Here is a 14,754-nt window from a genome sequence, read left to right as displayed (position 1 = left end):
TTCATCATGTGTATATTTTTAATAGATAATAAAGTTGGAAAACACACGAAAAACAAAATCATTTGTACTCCCACCATTCAAATATACTTACTGTTTACATTTTGGTATGCTTCTGTTTTTCTTTTCTCTTTTTGGCCGTGGTGTGCAGCTTGCAGGATCATAGTTCCCCAACCAGGCATTGAACCCAGGCCATGGCAGTGAAGTGCCGAGTCCTAACCACTGGACCACCAGGGAATACCTGCTAGTCTTTTTAATTTTTTTATCATAGAATTTACATGTTTTTAAAAAACTAATTTTTAAGTTACACATTCGTTCTGTGTATTTCTTTTATCATTTACTATCACTATTAGTAATAAATCTATTGGTTTTTATAATATAAAAATCGCCCTTTATTGACTTCCCTGGTGGTCCAGTGGCTAAGACCCTGTGCTGCCAATGCAGAGGGCCCCGGTTCGATACCTGGTCAGGGAACTAGTTCCCATGTGCCTCTAGTAAGAGTTCGAATGTCGCAACTGAAGATCATGCATGCCACAGCTAAGACCTAAAACAGCCAAATAAATAAACATTTTTTAAAAAAAGAACCTCCCAAAGCTAAATTATGCCTTGGGAAGGAAAAAAAAACACAACACCTTTTTAAAAAGTTAATAATAAGTAAATAAAATTAAAATCGCCCTTCAGACAAAGCTGCTTCCGTGAAACCTGAATGCGTCATTGATTGCATCAGTTCAGTTCAGTTCAGTCGCTCAGTCGTGTCCGACTCTTTGCGACCCCATGAATCGCAGCAGGCCAGGCCTCCCTGTCCATCACCAACTCCCGGAGTTCACTCAGACTCACGTCCATCGAGTCAGTGATGCCATCCAGCCATCTCATCCTCTGTCATCCCCTTCTCCTCCTGCCCCCAATCCCTCCCAGCATCCGAGTCTTTTCCAATGAGTCAACTCTTCGCATGAGGTGGCCAAAGTACTGGAGTTTCAGCTTTGGCATCATTCCTTCCAAAGAAATCCCAGGGCTGATCTCCTTCAGAATGGACTGGTTGGATCTCCTTGCAGTCCAAGGGACTCTCAAGAGTCTTCTCCAACACCACAGTTCAAAAGCATCAATTCTTCGGCGCTCAGCCGAAGTGAACAGTCCAACTCTCACATCCATACATGACCACACGAAATCCTGTTAATAGAAATCTAACCTTAAAATAATCTTATAATACTCTTATTTGTGCTACGTGTTCTTGTTCGTGGAGACCTCTTCAAAAGCCAGTAAGGGAACAGGTGAAAACAGTAAGAAGAAAATAATTTTAGAATATACCTACAACTACATGCAACGCCAAAGGAGCCCATGTCTAAGAGGAAGTACCAGTAGCCCAGCCGTGTACTGGCGCCACCTAGTGGTTATGGTTGCGAACGTCTGAAATCTCGGTCTCAGTTCTGCAGGTCTAGGAGCTGGGCCTCTGGGTTCCGGGCCTTGCTCCAGGACTCTGCCTCTCATCTCTGCTTAGCCTACTGAAAACAGAGCAAGACTACTGTCAGTGCATGAATACTTAGGAGATGTACATATCGTAGCTTGCATGATGAGCACCAAAGGGGTACCGACTAAAAGGCAAAAAAGGCTCGTGGAATCTATGAAATGAAACATTCAACTGGAAAGATAGAAGTTTGGAATTCTGGCCCCTGCTGCTGCTGCTAAATCACTTCAGTCGTGTCCTACTCTATGCGACCCCATAGACGGCAGCCCACCAGGCTTCCCCATCCCTGGGATTCTTCAGGCAAGAACACTGGAGTGGGTTGCCATTTCCTTCTCCTGAGATGCCATCAAATTATCATCCTTTTTACAGATCTCTTTTTTAAACACATCTCTCTTCCACTTGTAACTCATTTACCTTATTACCCAAAAAGATAAGTATATGTCCTTTCTCTGACAGATGTTTTGATTGGGCTGTTGGGTTGGCAGGTGATGCAAGAGAAGACACCCTGGTTTGTTAGCATGTAAAGGGCTGATATGAATCCAGTTTTGTGACTTACTAGCTCTGTGACTCAGGCTACATCACTTCATCTTTCCGTGCTCTGTTTCCTCATTCCTCAAACCAAGATAATCATAGCTCCTTTAGTAGGTTATAATAAGGACGCTAGCCATTTTTGTAATAAAAATCCTTACTGTTAAGTGAGATTAGGTTAAAACAATTAAAAATTCAGTTTACTGATTCCAGGGCACACAGGTTTCCCCCCTTTTTAACATTTCTGAAATCATGATGTGTTGATGACATGCCTGAGTTTTTACTTTTTTTTTTTTAATTTAGCGTTTATTTATTTTATTTACTTAGCTGCACCGTGTCTCACTTGTGGCACGCAGGATCTTTTAGTTGTGGTATGTAGGATCTAGTTTCCTGACCAGGGATCAAACCCAGGCCTCCTGCATTGGAACGTGGAGTCTTAGCCACTGGACCACCAGGGATGTCCCTGGTTTTGCTATCTTAACAGTTATATAAAATGTGCTCCTTACATTTGCTGATGTTTAAAATAAAATGTGATAATTAGGTCAGCAGGGTGTTTGATACGCTCCAGGGAGAACAGTTCTAATGCCCTTGGTAGTGTCTGTAAATGTAAACCTTGAACAAGACAAGTGGTTATTGGAGGCCTGGTGGTGACAGTTTTCCCACGGCTGTGTTCCCAGTCTCAGACTTGAGCCCATGGGCTACTATTTCTAAGAAGTTAATTTGGCAAGCATGTGTTGAGCGTTTCAGAATTCACTGAGAGTACACAGAGCATGGGTCATAATTCTGCAGTCTGCCATTTAGCACACAGCATACATGAAGTGAGTGATGGTGGGCTGTTTTGAAGAGGGTGTGTAGAAGGCTGGGTGTAATCCCTCCTCTAATTCTCTTGATTCTTTTTCTTCTGTATTTGTTGTTCAGTCATGAGGGCTTATCCAACTCTTTGTGACCCCATGGACTGCAACACGCCAGGTTTTCCTGTCCTTCACTGTCTCCCTGAGTTTGCTCTAATCCATGTACATTGAGTCCGTGATGCCTTCCAACCATCTCATCCTCTGTCATAACCCTTCTCCTCCTGCCCTGAGTCTTTCCCAGCATCGGGGTCTTTATATCAGGTGGCGAAAGTATTGGAGCTTCAGTCCTTCCAATGAATATTCAGGACTCATTTAATTTAGGACTGACTGGTTTGATCTCTTTGCAGTCCAAGGGACTCTCAAGAGTCTTCTCAATCACCACAGTTCGAAAGCATCAATTCTTCAGTGCTTAGCCCTCTTCCAACTCTCACCTCCATACATGACTACTGGAAAAACCATACCTTTGACTAGACGGACCTTTGTCAGCAAAGTGATGTCTCTGTTTTTTAATACACTTTTCAGGTTTGTCATAGCTTTTCTTCCAAGGGGCAAGCAGACTGCTACTTTCTCTTAAGTTCTCTACAAGGGCTGAATGCGATGCTGCATGGAAAATACCTGGCACATATTCAACTCAGTAAATAACCACAGATTTTACAGGCATACCTCGTTTTATTGTACTTTACTTTCCTGTGCTTCACAGATATTGCATTTTTTTAATGAATTAAAGGTTTATCCAGCAAGTCTATCAGCATCATTTTTCCAACAGCCTTTGCTCACTTTGTTTCTCTGTCACATTTGGTAATTCTTGCAATATTTCCAACTTTTTCCTTATTATTATATTTGTTATGGTGGCTTGTGATCAGTCATCTTTGATGTCACTGTAGCAAAACGATTACAACTCACTAATGGCTCAGTTGATGATTAGCACCTTTTAACAATAAAGTGTTTTTGATTAGAGTATGCATGGGTTGTTTTTTTGTTGTTGTTGTTGCCTTTTCATACTATTCATGGGGTTCTCAGTATAAAAAGGCAATTGTATATTTTTATATATATATATATTATATATAACGACACAGAATGAAATAGTTGGATGGCATCACCGACTCAGTGGACATGAGTTTCAGCAAACTCTGGGAGATGCTGAAGGACGGGGAAGCCTGGCGTGCTGCAGTCCGTGGGGTTGCAAAGAGTCAGACACAACTGAGGGACTGAACAACAGCAACAAATGTTCATTTTCTTAGACATAATGCCATTGACACCTAACACTGCATGTGCTCAGTGTGTCCAGCTCTGTGACCTAATGGACTGTAGCCCACCAGGCTCCTCTGTCCATGGGATTTCCCAGGCAAGAATACCAGAGTGGGTTGCCATTCCCTCCTCCAGGGGATCTTCCCCACCCAGGGATCAAACTCGCATCTCCTGCATTGTAGGTAGATTCTTTACTGCTGAGCCACCAGGGCTTCCCCATATGTAATATTATAGAATAGTGTAAGCGTAACTTTTATAGTTGGACTGTGAAGAAAGCTGAGCGCCGAAGAATTGATGCTTTTGAACTGTGGTGTTGGAGAAGACTCTTGAGAGTCCCTTGGACTGCAAGGAGATCCAACCAGTCCATTCTGAAGGAGGAGATCAGCCCTGGGTGTTCTTTGGAAGGAATGATGCTAAAGCTGAAACTCCAATACTTTGGCCACCTCATGCGAAGAGCTGACTCATTGGAAAAGACTCTGATGCTGGGAGGGATTGGGGGCAGGAGGAGAAGGGGAAGACAGAGGATGAGATGGCTGGATGGCATCACCAACTCAATGGACATGGGTTTGAGTGAACTCCGGGAGTTGGTGATGGACAGGGAGGCCTGGCGTGCTGCGATTCATGGGGTCGCAATGAGTTGGACACAACTGAGCGACTGAACTGAACTGAGCTGAACTTTTATATGCACTGGGAAACCAAAATCATTGTGTGTTTCACTTTTCTGCAGCGGTCTGGAAGCAAACCTGCAGTATCTCTGAAGTCTGTCTGTACGCCATTTCCTTGGCAACTGGCCCTAGTCTTTTTCCCTCTGTCTTTCAGTCTAATAAAGTTCCTGTTGTTCAGCACCCGCACCACATGCATCCGTTGACGCCCCTCATCACCTACAGCAACGACCACTTCTCCCCCGGCTCCCCTCCCACACACCTCTCCCCAGAGATCGATCCAAAGACAGGTGAGTTGGCTGCCGCTCAGGCTGGCCCAGGTAACTCAGAAAATTGTCTGAGGAGTCACACGTGCTGACAAAGCAAGAGTCTTTATTGGGAAGGGGCACCCGCTTGGAGAACAGTATGATAAGGGGACCCAGGAGGACTGCTCTGCCATGTGGCTCACAGACTCGGGTTTTACGGTGATGGTGTTAGTTTCTGAGTTGTCTTTGGCCAGTTGTTCTGACTCAGGGTCCTTCCTGGTGGCGCACACATTGCTCAGCCAAGATGGATGCCAGGTGGGAGGTGGGAGGATACATGGCGTCTCATTTTGACCTTTCCCAAACTCTTCCAGTTGGTGGTGGCTTACTAGTTCCATGTTCCTTGCCAGGACCTCCTGTCGTAAAATAACTCACACAAATGGTTTCTATGGTACCTGGCCAGGGTGGGCAGTTTCAGTCATTGTGTTTCCCCTAACAGACTTATAAGTATAGATACAAGGCAAGAGACTGAGTTGACTTTTTTCTCAACTTGCTCACCTACACTGTTCATCCCAGAGGGAGCCATCGTTTTCATAAAATTCCCATAGAGTTGCTGTGGCTCAGAGCATGTTTGGAGTCCCTTTTTAGATAGCTATTACAAGTTACAGATAATAAGGAGGATAAATGTGGAACAGATGTCACTGAGTCCAAGCTCAGTCTGGTCACCACATGACAGGCCTGTAATTGGGAGGCAAGGAATAACACCTTTATTCAGAAAGCTGGGTATCCAAGAAGATAGCAGACTAATGTCCTAGAGAACCATCTTATCGGAGTCTGGATGCCAGTTTCTTTTATAGAACAGAGAGGGGGAGGAAGTAAAATAAAAAGGCTGTAAGTCTTGCAGAATATCTCCTGGCTTGGCCTGCATCAGGACAGGGATGTGTTAGTTTCTTCTTACAGCCAGTCACAGGTGGGCCAGGTCAGAACAGTCTCTCTGTGAGCTGAACAAAGTCACTTTAGTCTAACTTTCCAACAGAAGGGCAAGGTTCCCTGAGACAGGCCATTATGTATGCTTGCAGCTTATATACAGCATCTTTTCAACAATCATAGTAACAAGAGCATGAAGAGCAAAGGTTAAAGTCAAAGAACAACAGATCCAACGTGGAATCAGCTATTGTTCTTCCCTGTTACACGGAAATCTGAAGTTTATTTTTCCACGAATGAAAAAGCTTTTCCAGCTGATGACTCTGGAGATAATCTTGGGTTTCTCGGTCCAAGATTTCCTGCCTGTGTCTTGGACACCTCCAATATGAGCAGTTGGAAGTTACTGGTGACTAAGGGCAGAAACAGTGAAAGAAAAGGCACTGCAAGCTGCAGAGCATCTGGGAACAAAGGGTAGCCTCCTGTTTGATGTGACTTTAAGGTGTAGGGTCAAGGAACTGTCTGACACATTTCTCCTTGGAAGCAGGAATCCCCCGGCCCCCTCATCCATCTGAGCTGTCTCCGTATTACCCACTGTCTCCCGGAGCTGTTGGGCAAATCCCACATCCCCTCAGCTGGCTCGTCCCACAGTAAGGAAACTTACAGCCTTTCTTATCCTTCCTTCCTTACACTGAGCTCTGCCTCCTGTACCTCCAGCCTGTCCTTGGGGTCCAAATATAGATGCCCCCCGCCCCAGCCCCAGCCCCACAGTGGAGCCCTCTGACCAAGCCCAGAACTTCCCCAGGGCATCAGATCAAGTTTCCCAGGCAGCATCTTCCCAACTCCCACTTCCTACTTACTGCCTTTTACTCATCATCCTATCTTCCCAACCCCTTCTCTATACCTATGAACGTTCCCATTTCAGCCAGTTTCCTGACTGCATTTCCTTACTCCTGGCCCTTATAGGCAAGGACAGCCCATGTACTCCCTTCCTCCCGGTGGCTTCAGGCACCCCTACCCTGCCCTCGCCATGAATGCCTCGATGTCCAGGTGAGTCCTGGGGCTGCAGCTGTGAGAGGGCAAGCGGAAGTGCAGGGAATGCTTGTCTACTGGCTCCCCTGCAGTTTCTGACCATTACATGACACAGCTTTCTCTTGGTAGTAAGCAAAGAGGCAGGTGCTCACCTTTCCTCCCCGCCTCTCTGATTAGTTGTGGGATGGAGACAACAGGCTCTGCTCACTCTTGCCCCCTCTCCCTCTCTAAGAAGAGAATTTTAAAGCCCTCGCACTCAGTCCTCCTGCACGTTCCCCTATGGGCTGGGCAGGGCTTGGTGGCATTGAAGCATTTTGAATATGTCAGACTGAAGCCAGAGGCTGGGAGATTGATTGTTCCTGAAATGACGTCAGGAGAAGGGAACTATAAAAGAGGATTTCCGTCTCAGGGGCTGACTTACCTGACAATCGTACCACCAATGAAAAAAAAAAGTACAACCCACAGCATAAGCCTTTCTTTCCTTTCCCCTGTGTACCTGGCCTCCGACCTCCTGCACCTTCTGTTTTTCATCCCACCTGCTTTCAGCATCGGGTATAGGAACCCTGTGCGTTTGTTGGGGAAGGGAAGTTTGTTGGGTGTTTCCCAAAATGAGTTCTTTCGAGGTCAGCCAATAGCCTTCTCTTGCTCCAACTCTGCCATGGCAGAGATGTTCATATGCCTCTGCCATCAAGGCTGGGTTCCATCACGTCCTCTGCGAGTGACAAGCATTTAGCTTGAATCCCTCTGTTGTTTTTGTTTCCCCCTGGTATGCAGCCTGGTTTCCAGTCGATTCTCCCCTCACATGGTGGCTCCGGCCCATCCTGGTCTGCCCACCTCAGGGATCCCCCACCCCGCCATTGTCTCCCCCATTGTCAAGCAGGAACCAGCGCCCCCCAGCCTGAGCCCGGCTGTGAGCGCGTGAGTAATGGGCAGCCTGGTGGCGGGTGGCCAGTCTCTGAGTAGCAAGTGCCATTGATTCTTCTCCTGGGGACCTTCAGCTGACGGCTTCCTCAGCCACATCCTCCCCACCTTGCGAACTGTTCCCTTTGACCCCTGGAATTCCCATCCTCTCGGAGACACCATGCATCTTTTCTCACAGTAAGGGAAGCCCTACAATCAGGGCTTTGAAAGAGAAACTGAGAGAGTTTTTAGCTTCCTTCCCTGTCCCCCCATACACTTGAAAATTGCAAGGGGAATTTTCTCAAGGTCACATGTTGACTTGGGTCAGAGCTGAGTCCAGCACCATGGCCCACGCTTTGTCCACTGAAAGTCAAAGTCTCATGGCCAAGGAGACCCGCCCCGGCTCTGTTTCTACCTACAGTGCTCTGCCCCCTCCTCTTTCTCACCTGGGGCCAGTCCATCTCAGCTCCCCCCACCACTTTTGTCAAGGGCACAGCTTCTTTGTCAGGAAGTTGTCCTCTCCTAGACTACGGCTGGAGGTCAGTCAGAGACTAGGAACTGGGTGCTCAGGTGCTGAAAGCAGCCCTGGGCAACTCTCATTAGCTGCCAAGTGACTCATCCCCCGCTCCCCAGAGGCAGCCAGCCCTTAGCCTCCTTGAGAGATGACAGCTGACAAATGCTAACCTACAGCCTTGTGACTTCCCAGGAAATCACCAGTCACAGTGAAGAAAGAGGAAGAAAAGAAGCCCCACGTGAAGAAGCCTCTTAATGCCTTCATGTTATATATGAAGGAGATGAGGGCCAAGGTGGTGGCTGAGTGCACCCTAAAGGAGAGTGCAGCCATCAACCAGATCCTGGGGAGGAAGGTAAGGTCCACCCCTGTGTTCCAGGCTGTGCAGCTCAGCGTCCCCCACGCTCACCACTCTGTCCTCGCTGGTCCTCTCTCTACAGTGGCACAACCTGTCCCGAGAAGAACAGGCCAAGTACTACGAATTGGCCCGGAAGGAGCGGCAGCTTCATTCACAGCTCTACCCGACCTGGTCAGCCCGGGACAACTACGTACGTGCCCACTCAGGCACCAGGGGCAGCCTCCAAGTGAGGATTTGGGGGAGAAGGAAGCTGACTCCAGTGATAGAGGACCCTTAAGGCCAGGGAGAAGTCTGTATTTCTCTAGAAATGAGGAAGACACTTTAATTCTCAGGAAGGCCACAAGGACATGGTTTTGGTGTCCTAAAGACAGACTTAAATTTGTGCCTGTCCCATTGCAAGTGGGGCATGCATGCTTGCTAAGTCACTTCAGTTGTGTCCGACTCTTTGCAACCCTGTGAACTGTAGCCCGCCAGGCTCCTCCGTCCATGGGATTCTCCAGGCAAGAATACTGGAGTGGGTTACCATTTCCTCCTCCAGGGATCAAACCTGTGTTTCTTGTCTCCTGCACTGAAGGGCAGGTTCTTAACCACTAGCGCCACTGGGGAAGCCAACTGGAATTGGAAGCGGACTCAGCCTTTAATTCCATCATTCAGGGTGTGGTGTCAGCTGTGTGCTAGTTCTGATGATCAGTGTCTGCAGCAAAGGGTTCCCAACCTGGGGCTCACAATGCCATGAGCTACTGCCTACATTTCTGATACCTCCCTGGAACTAGAGAGGTTTTTTAATTTTATTTTTTAAAAATTTTTGGTGGGGCTGCACAAACTTTCTCTCGTTGTGATGTGCAGGGGGCTTCTCTCTAGTTGCAGTGGGAAGGTTTCTCATTGCAGTGGCTTCTCTTGTGGAGCACAGGCTCTAGCGTATGCAGGCTCAGTGGTTGTGGCACACGAGCTTAGTTGCCCCACAGCATGTATGATCTTCCCAGACCAGGAATCAAACCCATTGGCAGGTGGATTCTTAACTCCTAGACTGCCAAGGAAGTCCCTGTATGTATGTTCTTACTTGCTCTTTTTCTGCTAAAAGTCTTCATAGCTGAGTTAGTTTTTTTTTTTCCCCCTTTGGTGCCAACTGAGCCCACACCTTCAACAGTGAAAGCATATAGTCCTAACCACTGAATCGCCAGGGAATTCCAGCTGCATGAGATTTTCAGTGATACCTGGGGTGCCTCAAAAAAGATCAGGAACCTGACACTGTTCTAGAGAGATAGAAAACTAAGCCTGCAGGGCAGGGAAAGAATGAGACCTTCCAAGAAAGTCAGGACCTATCTGAGCTGAGGGGAGGGAGGCGGCCCCCCCAGAAAGGCTCACCATGCCTCCTCATGAGGCTGGTGCACAGAATGTGACCTGGGCGCCTGGTACAAAAAATATCCTGTCTCCCCACTTCATAACTGAATCCATCAGAAAAGCCATTATTCTGTCCCTGGTTATTACCTTTTCCTTTGGCCATATCTTTCAGGGTAAGAAAAAGAAGAGGAAGCGAGAAAAGCAGCTTTCCCAGACGCAGTCCCAGCAGCAGCAAGTCCAGGAGGCAGATGGTGAGTCTTCAGGAGGGATCTGCATCTTTACTTTTTCCCACTGTGCCAGCCACACCTGCCAGCACCCTGTGCGTGGGTCTCTGATGGACACCGTGTCAATGCTGTGTTTTAATATTAATAGCTGCCATTTTCAAGGCCTCCACCTCATGTACACTTGTGCGTGCGTGCTAAGTTGCTTCCATCATATCCGACTCTTTGCGACCCTATGGATTGCATCCCGCCAGGCTCGTCTGTCCATGGGGATTCTCCAGGCAAAAATACTGGAATGGGTTGTCATGCCCTCCACCAGGGGCTCTTCCTGACCCAGGGATCAAACCTGCAGCTCTTATGTCTACATGCATTGGCAGGCGGGTTCTTAACCAGTAGCACCACTTGGGTATACTCAGGTGGGTGTTATTATTACCCCCTTTTGGAGATGATCAGTTCAGAGGCTCAGAGAAGCGAAAGGACTTTCCCAGTCATGTTGCTTGGTAAATGAAGGGAGGATTTGGTCCAGCACTTTCTCACTCGAAAGGTGCTCTTCAATTCAGTTGAGTATTACTTGAGGGTTAGATTCTAAAATCAATGCAGTAAAAGTAAAATTTGAATGTTGTTGAAATGAGACTTGAAATTCCCTTAGGAACCCAGCCCCTTAGAGACTGGCATACCACCTTTCAGTGAATCCAGTAGATTCAGGTTTTCCTTCAATGTTTGGTTGGCTGAATATCGGAAATAATCATTTGCTTGGATTAGGAAGGCCCATTTGTGCCACAAATATCTTCCTACATCAGAATTTCACCCAGCACAGACTAGCCCATACCTTGGCCAGTATTTCAGTCACATCTCTCATCTCATTCCAGGACAAGGGTAGAACTAGTTTAGTTCCATCTAAAGGGCTTCTCAGGTGGTAAAGAATCCTCCTGCAATGCAGGAGACCTGGGTTCAATCCCTGGGTAGGGAAGATCCCTGGAGAAGGGAATGGCAACCCACTCCAGTATTCTTGCTTGGAGAATTCCATAGACAGAAGAGCCTGGTGACCTACAGTCCATAGGGTTGTGAACAGTGAGACGTGACTGAGCAGCTAACACACACACACTGAGTGCTTTTTATCACCTTTCCTTTCACTTCCTTTGCTAGCTTTCTAATATCTCTATAATTTATATATTCATCTTAATAGGAGTACACATAAATTAACTATGTATATGACGCAAAGGAGCCTGGTAGGCTGCAGTCCATGGGGTCAAGGGTCGGACACGACTGAGCGACGTCACTTCCACTTTTCACTTTCATGCATTGGAAAAGGAAATGGCAACCCACTCCAGTGTTCTTGCCTGGAGAATCCCAGGGACGGGGGAGCCTGGTGGGCTACCGTCTATGGGGTCACACACAGTCGGACACGACTGAAGCGACTTAGCAGCAGCAGCAGCATGACCCAAAATCTGTTGAATTGGTGCTTGGCAGGCGCTGTACTATCTCTAGGAGGATCATAAACCAAAGATTTTAAAGCAAACTAAACGGAGATCCATCCCCCAAATGATAAGATTTAGGCAGGAAGATGATAATTTGTTAGAGAAGGAAATAGCAACCCACTCCATTATTCTTGCCGGGAGAATTCCAGGGACAGAAAAGCCTGACGGGCTACAGTCCATAGCGGTGCAAGGAGGCAGACATTACTGAGCACAGCACAGCATGATAATTTGATAAGCTCAGCTATTTTCCCTCCAGGCAGATACTGAACGGGGTCTTTGGCATTTTCGTATTGGCCCCTTTCTATGCTCTGCTGCTGCTGCTGCTAAGTCGCTTCAGTCATGTCTGACTCTGTGCGATCCCATAGACGGCAGCCCACCAGGCTCCCCTGTCCCTGGGATTCTCCAGGCAAGAACACTGGAGTGGGTTGCCATTTCCTTCTCCAGTGCATGAAAGTGAAAAGTGAAAGTGAAGTTTCTCAGTCGTGTCCGACTCTTCGCGACCCCATGGACTGCAACCTAGGTGTACTGAAAGCCTTAGGCGTCATTTCAGGGCCTCACATCCCTCCCTCTACGCATGCTTGTTTCCCGGGTCATACGTACTACTTCCGCCTTTCCCATCGTTCCTAGCGGCTAACTTTCTTGTTTGTGTCCCACCCCCCCTCAACCCTCACCCCCACCCCCACAGGTGCTCTGGCCTCCAAAAGCAAGAAGCCATGTGTCCAGTACCTGCCCCCCGAGAAGCCCTGTGACAGCCCTGCTTCCTCGCATGGCAGCATGCTGGACTCCCCAGCTACCCCCTCCGCGGCCTTGGCCTCCCCGGCCGCCCCAGCCGCCACCCACTCGGAGCAAGCCCAGCCCCTCTCGCTCACCACCAAGCCAGAGACCCGGGCCCAACTGGCTCTCCACTCGGCTGCCTTCCTGTCATCAAAGGCTGCTGCCACCTCTTCTGGCCAGATGGGCAGCCAGCCCCCGCTCCTGTCCCGGCCCCTCCCTTTGGGGTCCGTGCCCACAGCTCTGCTGACGTCCCCCCCATCCTTCCCCGCCACGCTCCACACCCACCAGGCCCTCCCCGTGCTCCAGGCCCAGCCTCTGTCCTTGGTCACCAAGTCTGCCCACTAAGCTGCCCCCCTTGACCTATGCAGGCTGTCACGTGACTCAACGAGTAGTAAGGATGCAGAAGGAAAAAAAAAAAAGGAAACTTTATTGGTCAATATTTGACCACTCTGGACTGTTCTGTAAAGTGACTGGTAACAGCAGCACTTTACGTTTTGTAGATGTAACCAGTAGCTGATCTTAAGGCTTTTTTAAAAAAACAAACAAACAAAAATCTTAAAAAAAAAAAAAAAGAAAGAAAACGAGAACTGAAAAGTAGTGTGTTATTCTTCCTGTATGTGCAGCGGTGGATGGACCTGGGCAGAAGGCACCCCTCTCTCTACCTCCTGGACTCTCTGCCCTCCCTCCTCTTCCCATCGTCCTCACACATCCAACCCCCACCCCCTGCTTCCTGGCTCCCCTCAATCCAGCTTACACGTTGGCCCTTGTTGCCATTTCCAGCCTCTTCTTCATCTACAGCCCATTCCTCGACATTCCCTATTACTTGGCCCACGTTTTTCTCCCATGGGTTCATGCCTTCATCTTCGTCCTCTGCCCAGTGTAAGGCTGTCACCACGTGAGAGACACCTTGGCCTCCTTTGTCTCCACCAGTGCACCTTTCCCTCAGTGGCCCTAAACCACCCCCACCCCACCCCCAGCCTCCCGCTTTCTGTGGAGGAAGAGGTCCTCTAAAATGGTTCTCCCCTGCATTTAAAGGGACTCAAGGTGCCTGCCACTTCCTCAGCGAAGAAGCCTGTGTTCCACCCCGTTACAAGTCAAGATGTCCCCTCACAGCCCCGGAGTGGCAGACAGGTCTGGCTCCTGTCACCCGGGAATGTGCTAGCACAATCTGCCAAAGCTCTGAGACCCTCCTCCCTCCCCAGTCACCTCACATGCTTCTTCTGTGTGTATTTCCTTTCATTTTTATGGGGTTTTTTGGAGCAATTTAAACTCCCAGTTGTTTATTTTCACAAAAGAAAATAAAATTGCAGTTGCAAGACTTTGCTGAGTATTTTAGTCCTTTGTTGACTCAAGTCCCTTTCTTCACACCAAAGGCTGTGTACGATTTTTACAGAATGCAAAGGAGGAATGCCTCTATTGGAAGGGGATGTAAGTCATGCCTGACAGAACTAGAAAAATTTAATCCTGTTTTCAGCCTCGAATGTGCACAGACCAGTCAGTATAGATAACTGAGATCCAAAGGGATGAATCTTTTTATTTTCATTTGTCTTCTTGAAATTGCCAAGATGGGAGGGGTGTCCTTGGGTTTCTTTGCACATACCAAGCACTGGAATTCATCTTTGTTGTACAGCTTTACTGAGGTATATAATTCATACAATTCATCCATTTTAGGTGTACCACTCAGTGGTTTTGTGTTCAAAGTTGTGTACCCATCATCACATTAGAACATTTTCATTACCTCAGAAAGAAACCCCATACTCTTTGGAACTTCCTCCTCACACCACCACCTCCAGCCCTGGACAATCATGAATCTACTTTCTGTCTCTGCGTTTGTCTGTTCTGGATATTTCATGTTTCTTAAACAACTATTTAGCTAATAATAGGCAATGGCAACCCACTCCAGTACTCTTGCCTGGAAAATCCCATGGATGGAGGGGCCTGGTGGGCTGCAGTCCATGGGGTTGCTGGGAGTCGGACACGACTGAGCGACTTCACTTTCACTTTTCACTTTCATGCACTGGAGAAGGAAATGGCAACCCACTCCAGTGTTCTTGCCTGGAGAATCCCAGGCACGGGGGAGCCTGGTGGGCTGCCGTCTATGGGGTCACACAGAGTCGGACACGATTGACGTGACTTAGCAGCATATTTATTTTTGGCTGAGCTGGGCCTTCGGTACTGTGTGTGGGATAGCCTCTAGTTGTGGCGTGCTAGCCTGTTGGTGCAGTGCC

General features: G+C 48.0%; 1 protein-coding gene across 2 annotated transcripts in view; it reads left to right on the top strand.

The window, feature by feature from the left end:
• Positions 1-13,844, top strand: part of TCF7L1 (transcription factor 7 like 1) — a 205,310-nt gene extending 191,466 nt beyond the window's left edge. The window contains exons 5-12 of one of the 2 annotated variants that reach the window (XM_044926016.2): positions 4,906-5,038; positions 6,459-6,561; positions 6,878-6,961; positions 7,718-7,861; positions 8,550-8,709; positions 8,795-8,938; positions 10,226-10,304; positions 12,438-13,844. In XM_044926016.2, the coding sequence (XP_044781951.1) occupies positions 4,906-5,038; positions 6,459-6,561; positions 6,878-6,961; positions 7,718-7,861; positions 8,550-8,709; positions 8,795-8,938; positions 10,226-10,304; positions 12,438-12,871 (1,281 nt within the window). In that variant the 3' untranslated portion in view covers positions 12,872-13,844. The remainder of the gene's footprint in view (positions 1-4,905; positions 5,039-6,458; positions 6,562-6,877; positions 6,962-7,717; positions 7,862-8,549; positions 8,710-8,794; positions 8,939-10,225; positions 10,305-12,437) is intronic. The other variant, XM_025261207.3, reaches the window with a different exon arrangement.
• The last annotated feature ends 910 nt before the right edge of the window (positions 13,845-14,754 follow it).

This window comes from Bubalus bubalis, chromosome 12 (assembly GCF_019923935.1).
Source record: "Bubalus bubalis isolate 160015118507 breed Murrah chromosome 12, NDDB_SH_1, whole genome shotgun sequence".
Lineage (NCBI taxonomy): Eukaryota > Metazoa > Chordata > Mammalia > Artiodactyla > Bovidae > Bubalus > Bubalus bubalis.
This window is presented reverse-complemented; position numbering and strand designations above follow the sequence as displayed.